The following is a 15,326-nucleotide window of genomic DNA, read 5'->3' on the forward strand; positions in this document are numbered from 1 at the left end:
AGCACTGCCAGGAGTAATACCTGAGTGCACTGAGTGCATGAAAACAAGGAGTAACCCCTGTGCATCGCCGAGTGTGACCCCAAAAAAAAATCTGTTCAGGGCCGTACAGAGAAGTATAGGGGATAGGGCACTAGTTTTGTACACAGCCAACCTGGTATCAATCCCAGCACCGTATGGTCCCGGAGCACCACCAGGAATGATCTATGATTGAGTGCAAAGCCAGGGAACTTGAGCACTGTCGGGTGTGACCCAAAAACAAAATGAAAACAAAAGGTAACTGTAACTCAGGGGCCAGAAATATAGTACAGTGGACAGGGCATTTGACTTTCAGTGGCCAGCATGGGTTCAATCCCTAGTATCCTTATGGTCTCCAGAACACTTCCAGGAGTGATTTCCTGAGTGCAGAGTCAGGAGCAACCCCTGAGCACTGCCAAGTGTTGCCCAAAACAAACAAAACATAATAACTGAAATTCTAAGAAACAAATGAGAAGGAAAAGAAATAAGAAGAAAAACAAGGGAATAAAAACATTCACAAAATAGAAATGGGATGAGGTAACAAAGGAATATTTGAAATATCAGAGATTCACATTAAAAAGCCAACTAAAACATTGAAAAATACTAAAAAGGAAATGTAGAATTACAACAAAAAGACAAATGACTAACAGTAGGAGAGAAAAAGTCCTGAAATGAGAAGAAATTATCAAACAGGTAATAGACAGTTTTTTCTTTCCATTATTTGGGTCATACCAGCCAGTGTTCTGGGGGTCTCTCCTGACTCAGTGCTTGAGAAACAGTGAGGTGCCAAGGATCAAACCCTAACCTCCGACCTCCTTTACATGAAACATTGCTCAGCCCATTGAGCTCTCTCTTTTGCTCACTCTGTCTCTCTCTCTCTTTTTCTTTCTCTCTGTATGTGTGTGAGTGTGAGTCTATCTCTCTCTCTGCCCTTGAATCCTAGCTCAAGTTTTTATTGCATTCCACTCTGAAATCTCCAGCATCCCAACTTGGAAAACCTAATTCTTTTTTTATCTCTTTGGTTTTAGAACCACACCCAGCAGTGCTCAGGGCATATTTCTGCCTCTGATCCGTATAAGTGCTTTACCTGCTGTAGTATCTCTCCAGCCCAAATTTTGCTTTTTTTGCTTCACACAGGCAAACCGGTATTTGTTCCATGTGACTGATACTGAATCAACCTGAGAAGGGCTGAGGAAGGATTTCACAGAGCCATAAACAGCAGGTTATACTGTTCTTCAGATCAGTCAGAAACAGCCTCTCAATTTGTAGAAAAGCTTCTGTTAACAAATCTTATCTACTGGGTCTGAGTGATAATACTGTGGGTGTGGTGCTTGCCTTGCAGAGGACAACTCAGGTTTGATCCTCAGCATCCCATATGGTCCCCTGAGCACCTCCAGATCCCTAAGTGCAGAGCTTGAGCAACCTCTGAGCATTGCTGGGTGCAGCCCAAAAATTAGAAAACAAAAACAAACCCATATTGTATGTAGATGGGGAGGTAGATTAGTGGTAGAGCACTTGCCATGCATGCATGAGGACCCGGGTGCTATCCCCAACACTCCAAAAACAAAAAACCATATTGCATGAATGCTTTCATCTTTTCTCTGTCCTGCATGAGTAAACTTTCCACAGCTCTCAGACCTAATCCAGATTCTAGCATTTCCTTAGAGATTTTCTCCTAGACGTCACTGGAGTTCTCCAGGGATCTCATCATAACCCTGGATTCTCTCTCTCCAGCCTTGGAGTTCTCTGTTAGGTGGATAGTTGGAATGTGGGAATTACTAGTATTTCAGGACAACTGAGAGTATCCTATAGAGTGTGCCTGGGAGTAAGGAGGTATTTACTTCCATTAAATCAAAGGAGAAAAGAAAGGAGGAAGGGGGCACCCGGATTTGAACCGGGGACCTCTTGATCTGCAGTCAAATGCTCTACCCCTGAGCTATACCCCCACACCCTATTGGGCCTCTCTTCCTTGTCCACTTATGGTGACTCAGAACAATCAGGTTCCACCCACACCAGATTCCAACAGACTCTGTGTTCTGAAGCTCCACCTTCTTTTGTATCCCTGCTTTGGCTTTTCTCCTGACCACCAGTAAACTGGGTGGGGGCGCTGAAAAATGACATCCTGGAAACTGTTGAAAAGGAAACGGACACTGACATGGCATTAATAAAGTGTTGCAAGCTCAGAATTACAGTATCAGAAAACCTTGGACTAAACAGTTCGTCCAGAGAGCATTTTGTTCACTTTCTGCCTCTCAATTAATTGGGTGGAAAAAAGGAAAATGTTAGTTTGGGCACCAGATTGAGATTGGGAAAGTCTTTTCAGGGTCAATGTCAGCAGTTCCTGTGATTACACTGATTTTTTCTCTTTGAAGGGCGGCAGAGGAAAGGGTATGGGTCACATCTGGTAGTATTCAGGGGCTATTCCTGGCTCTGTGCACAGGTGTGATCTCTGGCAGTGCTTGGGGTATATGGTACTAGGAATTCAAACTAGGATCGGTAGCTGGAGAAATAGTACAGGAGGATAAGGCACTTGCCTGGCATTCTGCTGACCTGCCTTTGACCCCTGGTACTGCGTATGATTCCCTGAGCACCACCAGGAGCGATGATCCCTGAGCACAGAGCCAGGAGTAAAGGACCAAGCACTACAGGGTGAGGCCACCTCCCCCTTAAAACAAAACAAAACAAAACAAAAAGTCAGAGGGTTAGAGTACCGAGGGTAAGGTGCTTGCGAAACAAATCCGATTCCTGGCATTCCATATGGTCCCCCAAGGCCACCAGGAGTGATTTCTGAGTGCAGAGACAGGAGTAAAGCTTGCACACCACTGACTTTGACTCCCCCAACAACAACAAAGTCAAACCAGAGTCTGCTGCATGCCAGGCAAGCATCTTACCTCCTGATGGAAACAGCCAGTCTGGAGCATTGGGCCTGAGAAGCACATGGTGAGGGCTAGTTGGCTTGGTTCCTCCTCATCACAGGAGCAGGGGCCACTTCTTGGCACAGGTTGGTGGTGTGTTAAGGCCACAGATCTAAGTTGTTCTGTGTCCTTTCGCCACCTCCCCAAAGGGGACATCAGCCTCTCCCTCTTTCCAACTTCAGCGCAAAAGAAACAGCGCAGGGGCAGGAGTGATAGCACAGCGGGTAGGGCGTTTGCCTTGCACGCAGCCCACCCAGGTTTGATTTCCAGCATCCCATATGGTCCCCTGAGCACCGCTAGGAATAATTTCTTTCTTTTTTTTTCAGGAGTAATTTCTGAGTGCAGAGCCAGGAGTAATCCGAGCACCCCTGTGGCCAAAAAACAAACAAAAAACCCCCAAGAAACAGTGCACTTGGAGGCATGGATTTTTTTAAATCTATATATAAATATAATTTTATTGAGTTCATTGACAGCTGTCTTCAAGGTCCAGGCTGAATGCTATAAAAGGTAGACACACTGCTAGTACAGAGGGAATGGGGTGACCTCGCCAAACTCGGAAGGGTGCCGGCGGAGAGCAGGTGTATTGCGACGGTAGCCAAAGGGCCCGTTGAGCCCATAGACCTTTTTCAGGTTGGTATTGTAGGAGTCATGGCCGGTCACCTGCTGGAGAGAGTGCCCTGGGGGGCAGAGAGGGCCCCATCACTCTCTCTGCCCCCAGGCCCTGTTCTGTATCCTCTTGAGGCACTAAAGCTTGGTGTGGTCAGGGACAAAGAGGGCTGCCCCAAGGCTGGGAGAAGCTGCTGCATGGGACCTGTACCAGAAATTTCTGGATGTCGCTGAACTTGCCTCCCTCCCAGGAGCATTATAGCACTGTAGCACTGTCCTTCCATTGTTCATTGATTTGCTCGAGCGGACAGCACTAACGTCTCACAACAAATTGTGAGACTTGTTATTACTGTTTTTAGCATATCAAATACACCATGGATAGCTTGCCAGGCTTTGCCATGCCCGCGAGATACTTTCGGTAGCTTGCTGGGCTCTCTGAAAAGGGCGGAGGAATCGAACTCAGGAGAACCAAGAAAATTTATCGTCTTCTTCCACCTCGCTGAAGAAAACAACTGAGCTCCATTTGGCTGAATGGCTCAAAGGGCAATGTGACTACAACATTGTCGGAGATGGGAAAATGATTTTACCTGCCTGGAAAATACCCTTCACCTCTCTCTTTCTTGTTGCTGTTACCCTGGGCTGCACCATGCATGGGATACAGACGGCTCAGGGGGGCAGTATAGGATGCGGTCTTCGGAGTTGCAAAGAGGAATTTTGCAAGAGGGTGGGGAGCCATGCCCAGAGGTGCTCGGGAGCAATTCCTGGCTCTGTGCTCAGCAACAACCCCTGACCATACTGGGAAAACAAATTTGCCAGGGATTTGAACCAGGGTCAGCTGCTTGCTAGTCAGGGGCCTTTCCTCTTATATTATCTCTCGTCTCCAACTGAAAGAACAGACTTTCCATCCCATCTCAGTCCTCCTTAGCAAAGCATTTTCTAAACCTCAATTTTTTTGGCTGGAACTGAGGGTAGCATGGTGGGAAGGTTGAAAGTACTTGGGCAGGGCTGGAGAAATAGCACAATGGGAGAAATAGCACAATCTCCTTTGCAAGCAGGAGATCTAGTTTCAACCCCCACCACCAGATGGTGCCCCATCCACCACCAGGAGCTACTCCAAGCATTGAGTCACTATGGCCCCGGTATTCTTTTCAGCACTGGGAAAGTCAGTGGGTACTCAGTAACTAAATACAGGTAGCACTGTGCTGCCAGCTGCTTACACAGGAGGAAAAGGATTCGCTTCATGCTGGGATTCTTTCCCTTCCGGGCCTCTCAGTTTCTCTGAATGGGATGCACACTTCACACACCACACACCACACACCATGTACTGCTCTTCCTATAGGGTCATTGCAGTGGCTGCAGGTCAGGGGCACTTGCCTGCGCCTGCCCAGTTCCTCCTGTTGAGGTATCTCTGCTCTTGCCCGAAGATGTGGTAATAATCCACAATCCAGCCGTCCCTGCCTGTCCCTCCATGGTCCTGAGTGAAGAAGAGAACACAGGAAACTGTCAGCCCCACAGTGCCCCGGGAGGAGACACAGTGACTGTCAAGGGAACACAGATGGACTTGACATAGTGACTCAGTTCCAAGCTCCGGCTCCAAATCAAGACACTCTGCCAAGCACCAGCTGAGCAAGACCTTGGGGTCAGGTCAGCATCCTGGTACCTGCTTCTCCCTGTCAGGAAGGAGACTGAAACAGTGTAGCAGGTAGGATTCCAAGGTAGTTTCAAGGAAGGGCCTGACACAGCAAAAGCTCCTTTAATTTTTCTTAAAGGAAAACTCCGCCTGCCGGAAGAGGTGGTGGAGCCAAATCCTTCTAACACAGACCATAGATAGTACAGCTGGCAGGGCATCGTCAGCCTTGCACTCGGCCAGCCCAAGCACCCCATATGATCCCCCAGGAGCCCACTAGAAGTGATCTCTGAGCACAGAGCCAAGAGTAAGTCCTGAGCACTGCCAGATGTGGCCCCCAAACCAAACCAAACCAACAAACAAAAGTTTCTGCAGGCTGGAGAGTTCAGCAGGGAAGGCACTTGCTTTGCAGCGGCCACTGGGATTCAATTTCCAGTACCACATGTTGTCCCAAGCCCTGCCAAGACTAATCTCTGAGCACAGTGTCAAGAGTGAGTTCTGAGCATCACCAAGTGTGACTCAAAAACAACTCCGAGCACCCAAGTGTGACTCAAAAACAAAAATAAAACAAAACAAAACAAAAAGTCTGAGCGATAGAACAGCGGGCAGGGCGTTTGCTTTGCACATGGCCAACCTGGGTTTGACCCCCTTCCTGATCCTGGGCATCCCTATGACACCCAAACACCACCAGGAATAATTCCTGAGTGCAGAGCCAGGAGTAAGCCTAAGCAACAGAGGGTGAGGCTAAAAAACAAAAACAAATTAAAAAAAAACTCCCATGTCCTGAGAATTTCCATTTTCCTCTGCTGGCCCACCCTCTTCACTCCTGAACAGACAGCAAGTACAACTTCACCCTGAGGCAGGTGGGTAGCTGCAGTGCACACATCACACCAGACCACAGACTCCCCAGGGATGTCCATGGCCTACCCTCCCCTCCGCGAAAAGGGGCTGTGGGAGAAAAGGGGTCGGAGCGGCCCCACCTGGCGCGTCTTGCGTAGCACGGGCGGGATCACTCGGCTGCGGAAGTAGCCGCGGGCATGGAAGTCCTGCTGCGCGTTGTAGGGTGGGATCGCCGACCACAGCTTGGGCCGCAGGTGCTCGTAGGCGCTGGCCATGCTGCTCAGGGCCACCCCGTCCAGGATGAAGCCCTTCTCCAGCCGCAAAGGACACTCGTACAGATACGCCATCGCCGAGCCCCCAGCTGCCGAGCCTTCTGGGGGGCGGGGGCGGGGACACGGATAGGGGCGCCCAGACTCATTGTTACGTGGCCTCGCCCGCGACACAGGCCCACGTTGACCTAATCCAGCCGGAAGTGACCAGGTAGACCTGGAGGACGGTAGGAGGCAGCGACTTGTGAGGCCCTGAGATGAGGGGCAAGCAGATGGAATTGTTATGGGCAAAGGGGGTCCCTGGATGAAGCGCTCAGCGCTGGGGCATACTCACTGCATGTGGGGACCTGGGTCCATCTGGGTACTACCAGATGAACTGAATTTCTCTCTCTCTCTCTCCTCCCCCCACCTCCCACATCTGAGCACTACCAGATGACTACTAAATGAATCTCTCTCTGCCTCACTTATTCACTCACTCTCAGCCACTTACACTCATTCACTCTCATTCATACTCACCAGGATGGGCTTCCACCTCCCCCAACTTGTTCCTTTGAAAATCCTGCGCCTTGAATAGATCAAAGACTATTCAATTTGGGCAACCTCTCATTTTATGAATATTCCCTAAAATCATTCATTTAGTGGCAGAGTCAGATCCAGGACTCAAGTCCCTGATTTCCAATAATTTAAAGCATGGCTCTCCTCTCTCACCCCAAATATTTTTTGGGGGGAGGTATGCACTCAGGCTCTGCACTCAGGAGGCTTTGGGGACCATATGGGATACAGGAAATTGAATCTCAGTGTGTAGGTCATGTGCAAGTGCCCAACTTGCTGTACTCTGGCCCCACAATTTTTTGGGGGGCGGTGGGGGCATCACTTAAGAGTCATTCCTGGCAATGTTCAGCTCAGAGGACCATATGTGGTGCTAGGGATGCTGAGGTCAGCCATGTGCAAGGCAAGCTCTTTAACCCTTCTACCATTGATACGGCTCTCGTTTTGAGTTCATATTTAAGGCTTTCCATCTGGAAGAAGCATTATCATGAGACATGGGAGTGGGCAGGATAATGGGTACAGCCCTCACACCTATTTTCTGATACAGCAAATTGAGCAGCTGATCACACAATTGGAGTCTTTTTGTTATACCCAGCAGTGCTCAGCTCAAGGTGCAAGGTTGGGGTAGGAGTGGGGTTGGGGCTGCACTCTGTGGTGCTGAGGAAACCATGTGATGCCCAGAAATCAAAACTGGGTCTTCCATAGCCAAAGTATGCACTCTTGGGGTTGCAGATAGTACAGGTGCTTTGCCATGGCATGCAATTAACTCTGTTTTGCTCCCTCACCCCACAGATGGTCTCTTAAACACAGCTACGAGTGATCCCTGAGCAGAGGAGCTGTAAGCCCAAAGGCCACCCCTCCCCCCAAAAATAAAAACTAAAGTATGCAAATTTAGCTCTTTATTTCCCCAGGAGCTGGAGCTACAGTACAGTGGGTAGGGCCTTTGCCTTGACATGACCAATCCAGGTTCAATCCCCTACATTGTATTTGGTCCCTCAAGACTGCCAGGAGTGATCCCTAACACTGGGTGCGGCCCCAAACCAAATACCCAAACTTTTTGCATCACACCTGGTGATGCTTAGGGGTTACTCCTGGCGGGATACAGGGGCATCATATGGGATGTTGGTTACAGAACCCAGGTCGACAACATGCAAGGCAAATATTTCAACACCCTACCCACTGCACTATACTTTCAATCCAGCCCCAGATTATTTTTGTTTTGGTTACCAGGGTTATACCCTCCAGTGCCAGGGAGGCTATATGGGTGCTGGGAATTGAACCTGGGGCCCTGTGCATGCCTTTATACCATTTCCCCAGTCCAATAAACTTCATTTAAAGTGATGGGGGTGGGAACCTTGTTATCACAGGGCTGAAGGTTCTGTTGGGCAGGAGACAGGTCTTGTTTTAGGTATGTCTGCACTTAATTCTTCTAAACCCAAGGCTGCCTCAGGCTGGGTAGGGGCATAGTTCAGTGGCACTCACCTTTTGCACTGTACCTGGGCCTTGGCTTTCATCCCTGGCACCAAGCACAAGCTCAGTCAGACAGATAAAAGCATCGGCTTTAGTTTTAGATATTTCAGCAAAACTTGGCCAATAATCTTCTGGTCAAGATGCAGTGCTGCTTAAGCCCTGTAGCACCAGGGATCACCAGGGCTGTATCTGGCAACAGTGGGGGATGGGTAGAACAGGATGTTGCTCAGGACTATATGGGGTGCCAAGGACTGAACCCGGGTTGCCCACGTGCAAGGCAAACATCGTCTCTACCAGATGTACTACCTCTCCAGCTCCCACACTGAATTATGCTTTATAGAGATAGACTGTTAAAATGATGCATAGAAAAGAAACACAAACTTTGGGAGCAATTTTTTATTTTTATAACAGATGGAATCTATTGAGTCACAATCCCTTACCCCCATCCTGGAAGCAAGTACTTTTAATGGGTTCTTTTTAACAAATACACTAAAAAATCATGCAATGCTGCCAGCATTGGAAGCAATCCTGGGCCACAAATCTGCACATTCCTTTGCAACTGGTCCGGTGATGGCAGAACCTGCAGATACAAAAATGAGGATAACATCAGAGGCCCTTTGCTTATATTCCTGAACCCAAGAGGCCAATCCCAAAAGTCCTGACTTCTCTTACCTTTCATTTCGCCTTTATTATTTACTATGACCCCCGCATTGTCTTCAAAATAAAGAAAGACGCCATCTTTTCTCCGATATGACTTTCGTTGTCGTATTACCACTGCTGGATGTACTAAGAAGGAAAAAAGGGAACAGTTAACCTGCCAACTCCTACTGCACCTTTGTCGTCCCGTCCCCGCCCCCCACGTCAACCTAGACAGAATGCGCTAAACTCATCATCTTGTTATTTAAACTAAAATCCTGTTTAGAAGTTTAAATTCTCAACAACACTCAAGACCCTACCTTCCCTTTCCTATTTGGGGGCCAGCAAGATAATAAACTTGACAGGAAGGAATGTAGGTAGGAGGGAGAGGACTATTAGCAACATACCAGAAGGAAAACTGTTTATTTCATTTTAAAATTACTGCCTTTGAGAGCTGGAGACATGTACTATAGCTGGACTTGCCTTGGAAGTTGCAGAACCAGGTTCAATTCTTAGTACTCTATATGGTATCCCTAGTCCCACCTGGAAAGTTTCTCTAATAGAACTAGGAATAAGCCCTAAACACCAAGTAAGTTTGGCCCAAAACCAAAAACAACTTACTGCTTCTATGGAAGGTGTGGTGGAGAGTACAGGTGGGTTGGAATACTCTTGCATTCTGCTCAACATATAACCAATGTACTAGTCAATATAGTCCATTGATGGGGTGGGAGGAAGGGCTACTTTAGGGCTGAGAAAAAAACTGAATAGCAATCACACGTGCAGTATGTCAACCTGAGTTTGGTATCTAGCACTGTAGGCCCGTGAAACACCCTTGGGTGTGGTCCCTAAAATCAATAATGTGCACAGACGGCCACCACAGCAGATTGTGCTCAAATAATACTATCTAACATGAATAGGTTTTCACAGTAACTACTAGGGCTGGAGCAATGCTACACAGGGAAAGGCATCTGCCTTGCACATGGACGTTGGGATGAACCTCAGCATCTCATTTGGTCCACTGAGCCCTGCCAGGAGTGACCCCTCAGCTGACAGACAGGAGCAACTCCTGAGCACCACTGAGTGTGACCCAAGACACAGAGAATGTCCAGGATACAACCATGTATTCTACCTAATCTCTCAGACCCTTCTTACTGGTGGCTCAACAACCGCCTTCAAGGAATTAAGTGATCATTTCTCCAGACCCGACCCCCCGCCAACACACACCACCATGAAGTACTGCACTTTAACTTTTAGCTCTTGATCAAGACTAGCTTGGAGAGCCTTAAGGAAGGTATTTCAACTTTTCAATCTTGGATAGGACCCCACATGGGTGCCAGGGATCACACAAGTCAGCTGTGTGCAACACAAGCACCATACCCATATACTACTGTTCCAGCCCCTAAGTTACTTGACACTGGGAGCTTAAATTTTCCTCATGCCAAACAGGACTCAGTTAACATTTTACATTCAAAACCAGACTCGAGCTGCACAGCTGGTTTTCAACAGGGATACTGACTACCGCGGAGGGAAGTACCTGACAAGTGTGTTTGGGGGCCATACCCGGCAGTGCTCAGGGGACCATATGGGGTACTGGGAACTGAACCTAGGTCAGCAGCAAAAAAAGCTCCTTACCCACTATCCTATCTCACTGGCCCGATAAGTTTCAACTACTAGTATTAATTTAGGGGTCACTCCTAGGGAGCTTGGATGCTACTCTCAGCACTGCTCAGTGGGGCATGTGGTACTGGGGATCGAATCTGGGTCTCAGATCAAGTGTCTAACCTAGTGGATAAAGTGATGTTCCCTGCAGTGTGGGGGTGCCACAGCCTGTGGCAATCCTCCCCACAGTGAGGGGAGTTTGCTCTACCCCTCCCTGACAGCTTCCCGGGCCACACGCAGACCCAGCAAGTGTTCTGGAAGGGAAGCTGTCAGTGCCAGTGCTGGCTGGTCCCAACCTGTGCATGTTTAGTCACTATTTAACGCCGATGCCCCTTTGTCCTTACCAGAGTCCTGAAGTGGCATTTAATTATTTTAGTTTAGGGGCCTTACTGGGGGTGGGTGGCTGAGTCCCACTGGCTGGTATGAGATGGAATCCAGGCCCTCAGCAGGCACTCACTCAACCCTCTGCACCATCTCTCTGGTCTGCTCAAGTGGCCTTTGAAAAGTTAAAAGTTTTTCCCATTCTGAGGCACAGGCTACAAAAATCATAACCGATACAAAACATGAGCCATTATTTTTTTTTTTTGCCTTCTGGGTCACACCCGGCGATGCTCAGTGGACCATATGGGATGCTGGGAATCGAACCTGGGTTGACCGCGTGCAAGGCAAATGCCCTACCCGCTGTGCTATCACTCCAGCCCAAGCCATTACTTTTGTATGGAAGATGAGGGATGGTTCTGACTTTACAAAAAGAGTAAGATATCCCAGGGCATGACACAGGCACAGGGCCAGAAAGCTGACACTCATGTCTTCAAATTCAGACAGGCAGTCCTACAGCCAAATTTAAATCACCCCCTTTAACTCATACCTCTGCAAGGGAATGGCAACAAATGGTTGTTTTTACTTGTCAGGAAACTTGGATCACACAGAACTTGGAGTTTACCATCTCTCACCTAGTTCCAAAGTGCTTAATAACCAACAATGAAGAGGTTGGCTTATTGCCTGTTTTCCAGATGGAGGTTAGAGTCCAGTTTGGGAAATGCTAACACTCAACACCTGAAACCCAGCATCTCTACCATGACTCCACAAAAGGAAACTTGCCTGGCAACGTTAAATAAGCTGTGATCTGGGGCCTGGTGACAGTACAATGGGTAGGGCATTCTGCCTTGCACTCAGCCGACAGGAATTCAATCCCCAGCACCCTACGTTTCCCCACGTCTTAGGAGTGATCCCCTAACAACACCAAGTGTGGCCCCAAAAGACCAAAATAAAAATTCTAAAATACAGAAAATGAACCTAAGTTGGAAAGAAAATTTGGGGAGGACACCTTGAAGGTGGGCTGCAAATTCCACTATAGAGATAGTAGGGCTTTTGTTTTTATAGGTATCTGAGGCGATCCATGACCCTGCGCAGAGGTGGAGGGGCAGGTGAAAATGCACGCCAACTTGTAATACATACATTAGCTTTGTAGGTGCTGGTTACATTCCTTTAGGGATGCAAATTCATTTAGGGAATAAAGATGGCAAAGATAAATACATTTAATAACAAAAAAAGAACAAAGACTCTTTAGGGTGGGAAAAAAGGACCCAGGGTCTGAATCATCTACACAGAGAGCCTTTCCTGCCTGGATCCCTGGCATCCCATATGGTCCCCCGAGAACCGCCAGGGGTAATTAATTCTTGAGTGCAGAACCAGGAGGAACCCCCGAGGATCGCTGGGTTTGGCCCAAAATACCCTCAAGAGAAACGCCAAGAAAAAACGTCCATTACAAAAATCGAAAGAGGCTTTTAAAATATAAAATTATAGGACTAGGAATTTAGTACAGGAGATAAAGCACTTGTCTGCATTTGGTACCCCAAGCTGCCCCAGGAGTAACCGGGAACTCTCGACCCCCGTGGACACAGTCAGCGCCCAAACCCCAAACATACAAGCCTTCCATTTCCCAACGAAGGGAGATGCTCTTGAACTGTCCACCGCCCACGGGAGCATCTGGCCACTCACCCTTCTTCCTGAGCTCAGGTTTGCCTTTCTTGACCGTGGCCATCACCATGTCACCCACACCAGCGGCGGGCAGTCTGTTCAGCCGTCCCTTGATCCCCTTCACAGAGATGATGTACAGATTTTTAGCTCCTATGAGGGCAGAAACCCAAGTTTTTAGTGTGCCCCACACGTCCAGAGCGGGGGTCTCCTGGGCACTCCCCCCACGCCCGGAAGCCTTGTAACATCGCCGATTGAAGCCGAGCAACACGACACGCTGCCGCTTCACCCAAAGACGATGCTTTTACTTTGCCCTTTGTCGACGGCTCAGTGGGTCACTAGCGAGAGGCCCAGTGAGTGCTTTTAAAGGGGCTTAATGGGGCAGGGGCTGCCCAAGACCTCACCTGTGTTGTCCGCACAGTTGATCACGGCCCCGACCGGCAGACCCAAGGAGATCCGGAACTTGGCCCCGGAGGACCCACCGCGTCCTGTGCACAGGGAGGAAAGCAGCCACGATTTAGGGGCTCCGCGGCCACGCCACACTCCCGAGCAAAGCATTCAGCGGCCCGTCTGGAGGCCTTACGCCGCTCGGACTCCACGGACGCCTCCCTCCCTCCGTGCTCGCTCTCGTCTCTCCCGCAAGGCGAGAGGCTGCACGAGACGCCACGGACGCCTTTAACCCCATCGCTACACCGGCAGGCGCGAGGTTCAGGCTAGAAGCGTGTCCGGATCCTGCCGGCCAGCGAGCTCTCAGCCACCCGCAACCCTGCCGCCCATCGCGGGACCCTCCCGGAGCTCTCGCAGCGCCCCTCCGCTCCATCTTCCACCTGAAGGGCAGCACAGAGCCCGAGCTGCCGAAGCCGGCCGCAGCCGGCGGGACTAGCCACCGCCATGCGACAGATGGAGAAAGATCCTACAGAAAGAAAGTCTCACCTCGCTTCGACATCTTGAAGGCCGGAAAGGGACAGAAAGGAAGTAGACACAGAGGACGCCGGGATATGGATGCGGAGGCCACGCCCCTGGAGCCACGTGACTAGGGCTTGCCGACTCCCCTTGCCCTGGGCGCGCCCTTATGACGTATTAAGCCGAGGACGTGGAGCCGAAGTGGTACCGCTGAGCAATGGAGGCTTTTGAAGCCTGCGGGGGCTAGTTGAAACGCTATACGAGCTTGAAAGGCATTGGGCACAGGGAAATGGTGGTTTGTCGATTTACTCCAGTGCCCTTTGGTGAGCACTCGGCATGGGCCAGGGACTGCTCCGAGCACTGGAAATCTAGAGATGTTGTAGACACCTCATCCTTCCAGGGCCCCGAGCAGGCGTAGGGCGCGAACTCTAAATTTCCACTGGAATGTGTTAGAAGTGAGAAGCCTCATTGTTAGCGCTACGGATCACGTCTTCGACCTCTACACAGGCTCAGCCTCTCTCTTTTTCACCCTGTTTCTTCGGTCGATGCATTATTATTTGAGAGCCTGCTTTATGTGATGTATGCCCTGGGCATACATTAGACTATATCAGAGAACAAAGACATCAAGTCTTGCCCTTATGAGGCTTAGGACCTGTCGGAATGGTGCTGAAGGTGGATGTTAGGCACCAAAAAATATAGGTAGAATAATAATTATATTGTATCAAATGATGTTCGGTACTATGCAAGCAAATATAAAAAAACAAGTGGGAGGCAGGACTGATTGCAATTTGTAGATTTTTGTTTTTTAGCGATGAAAGGGATCGAACGATCCTTACACACGTAAGGCAAGTTCTGTACTACTGAGTCACATCCCTAGCACCATACTGTGTGGACCTGGAGATGAAGTTGACCTTAGAGCAAAGAGTTGAGTGTGGCGCGTATGCCGCCCAAGCCCTTGTGCTGCTTGCACCCACGTGGCCGAGCACAGGTGCCTGAACACATGCGTTGCCTGCATCTCCCCTCTTGAGATGTGTACTTTCATGCTTTCATGTCTGATGCTGGGATGTGTGTAGGGGCTCTCTTTGCCGTTGGAGAAGCCCAGGGTTTCTATTGAGCATGTTACTCTCCACTTTCTATTCCTCCTTCCCTTCAAAACCTCCAAATAAAATGTTTTACTTCAAAAAAAAAAGTTGAATGTGTGGAGTTCATGCCCAATTTAATCAGCTAATCAGTGGCTGAATAAATAGCAGTACTCCTACACACACAAAAAAATTGAATGTGAGGAGAGCTGGGTTTTATAGTCTCTGGGTCCTGGAAGAGAATAGCGCAAAGTCTCCTGCCCCCGCGCCTGGCTGTACTTGCCAGGGCCCCTTGGAGGGGAGCGGGTTGAGTTTCCCTCCCCACCTGGACCAGGGCTCTGGCAGCCGAAGACATCCAGAACCAGCCACCACCATGCTGAGACCACTCTCCACACGCATGAAGGTACCAGCAGAGGAACAAAGGCATGCGGGTCCCAGGGCTGAGATCTCCAAGCCTGCTCGGATCGGGGCTGAGCATCTTCCACACAGATCCTCCAAATTCCAGTAGGCAAGGGTCACACCCACCAGCTGGCCCCTTGGTGCGGTGTAATCCCATCAATGGCCAAGACCCAGAGACTATAAAACCTAGCTCCCGCATTGGCGGCCGCACGACATCTTATTATTTCATTCCTACTTTGGACAAACTGGCAGGCTACTGAATGTAATCTGCCCACATGGCAGAGTCTGGCAAACTCCCCGTGGCGTACCCAATATGCCAAATACCAGTAACAGTGATGGGTCTCATTCTCCTAACTCTGAAAAAACCTTAAATATGGCACTT

At 49.3% G+C, this 15,326-nt stretch overlaps 2 protein-coding genes and 2 non-coding genes across 4 annotated transcripts; all 4 read right to left on the minus strand.

Annotated features, from left to right (window-relative positions):
* Positions 1-1,889: 1,889 nt before the first annotated feature.
* TRNAC-GCA (transfer RNA cysteine (anticodon GCA)) lies at positions 1,890-1,961 on the minus strand. Its single transcript has one exon. It is a non-coding gene; the product is annotated as a tRNA-Cys (tRNA).
* A 1,488-nt stretch (positions 1,962-3,449) lies between these two features.
* SPMAP1 (sperm microtubule associated protein 1) lies at positions 3,450-6,350 on the minus strand. The gene is made up of 3 exons (XM_056128044.1): positions 6,144-6,350; positions 4,911-5,010; positions 3,450-3,607 (listed from the first exon to the last, which is right to left on the minus strand). Exons 1-3 carry the CDS (start codon positions 6,348-6,350, stop codon positions 3,450-3,452), a joined length of 465 nt encoding a protein of 154 aa, XP_055984019.1.
* Positions 6,351-8,669: 2,319 nt separating this feature from the next.
* On the minus strand, positions 8,670-13,557 carry RPL23 (ribosomal protein L23). Its single transcript, XM_056128045.1, has 5 exons — positions 13,497-13,557; positions 12,968-13,051; positions 12,588-12,716; positions 8,964-9,077; positions 8,670-8,871 (listed from the first exon to the last, which is right to left on the minus strand). Exons 1-5 carry the CDS (start codon positions 13,507-13,509, stop codon positions 8,789-8,791), a joined length of 423 nt encoding a protein of 140 aa, XP_055984020.1. The 5' UTR covers positions 13,510-13,557; the 3' UTR covers positions 8,670-8,788.
* On the minus strand, positions 12,801-12,936 carry LOC130036344 (small nucleolar RNA SNORA21). Its single transcript, XR_008794380.1, has one exon. It is a non-coding gene; the product is annotated as a small nucleolar RNA SNORA21 (small nucleolar RNA).
* Positions 13,558-15,326: the final 1,769 nt, after the last annotated feature.

This window comes from Sorex fumeus, unplaced genomic scaffold (genome assembly GCF_029834395.1).
Source record: "Sorex fumeus unplaced genomic scaffold, SorFum_2.1 ptg000063l, whole genome shotgun sequence".
Lineage (NCBI taxonomy): Eukaryota > Metazoa > Chordata > Mammalia > Eulipotyphla > Soricidae > Sorex > Sorex fumeus.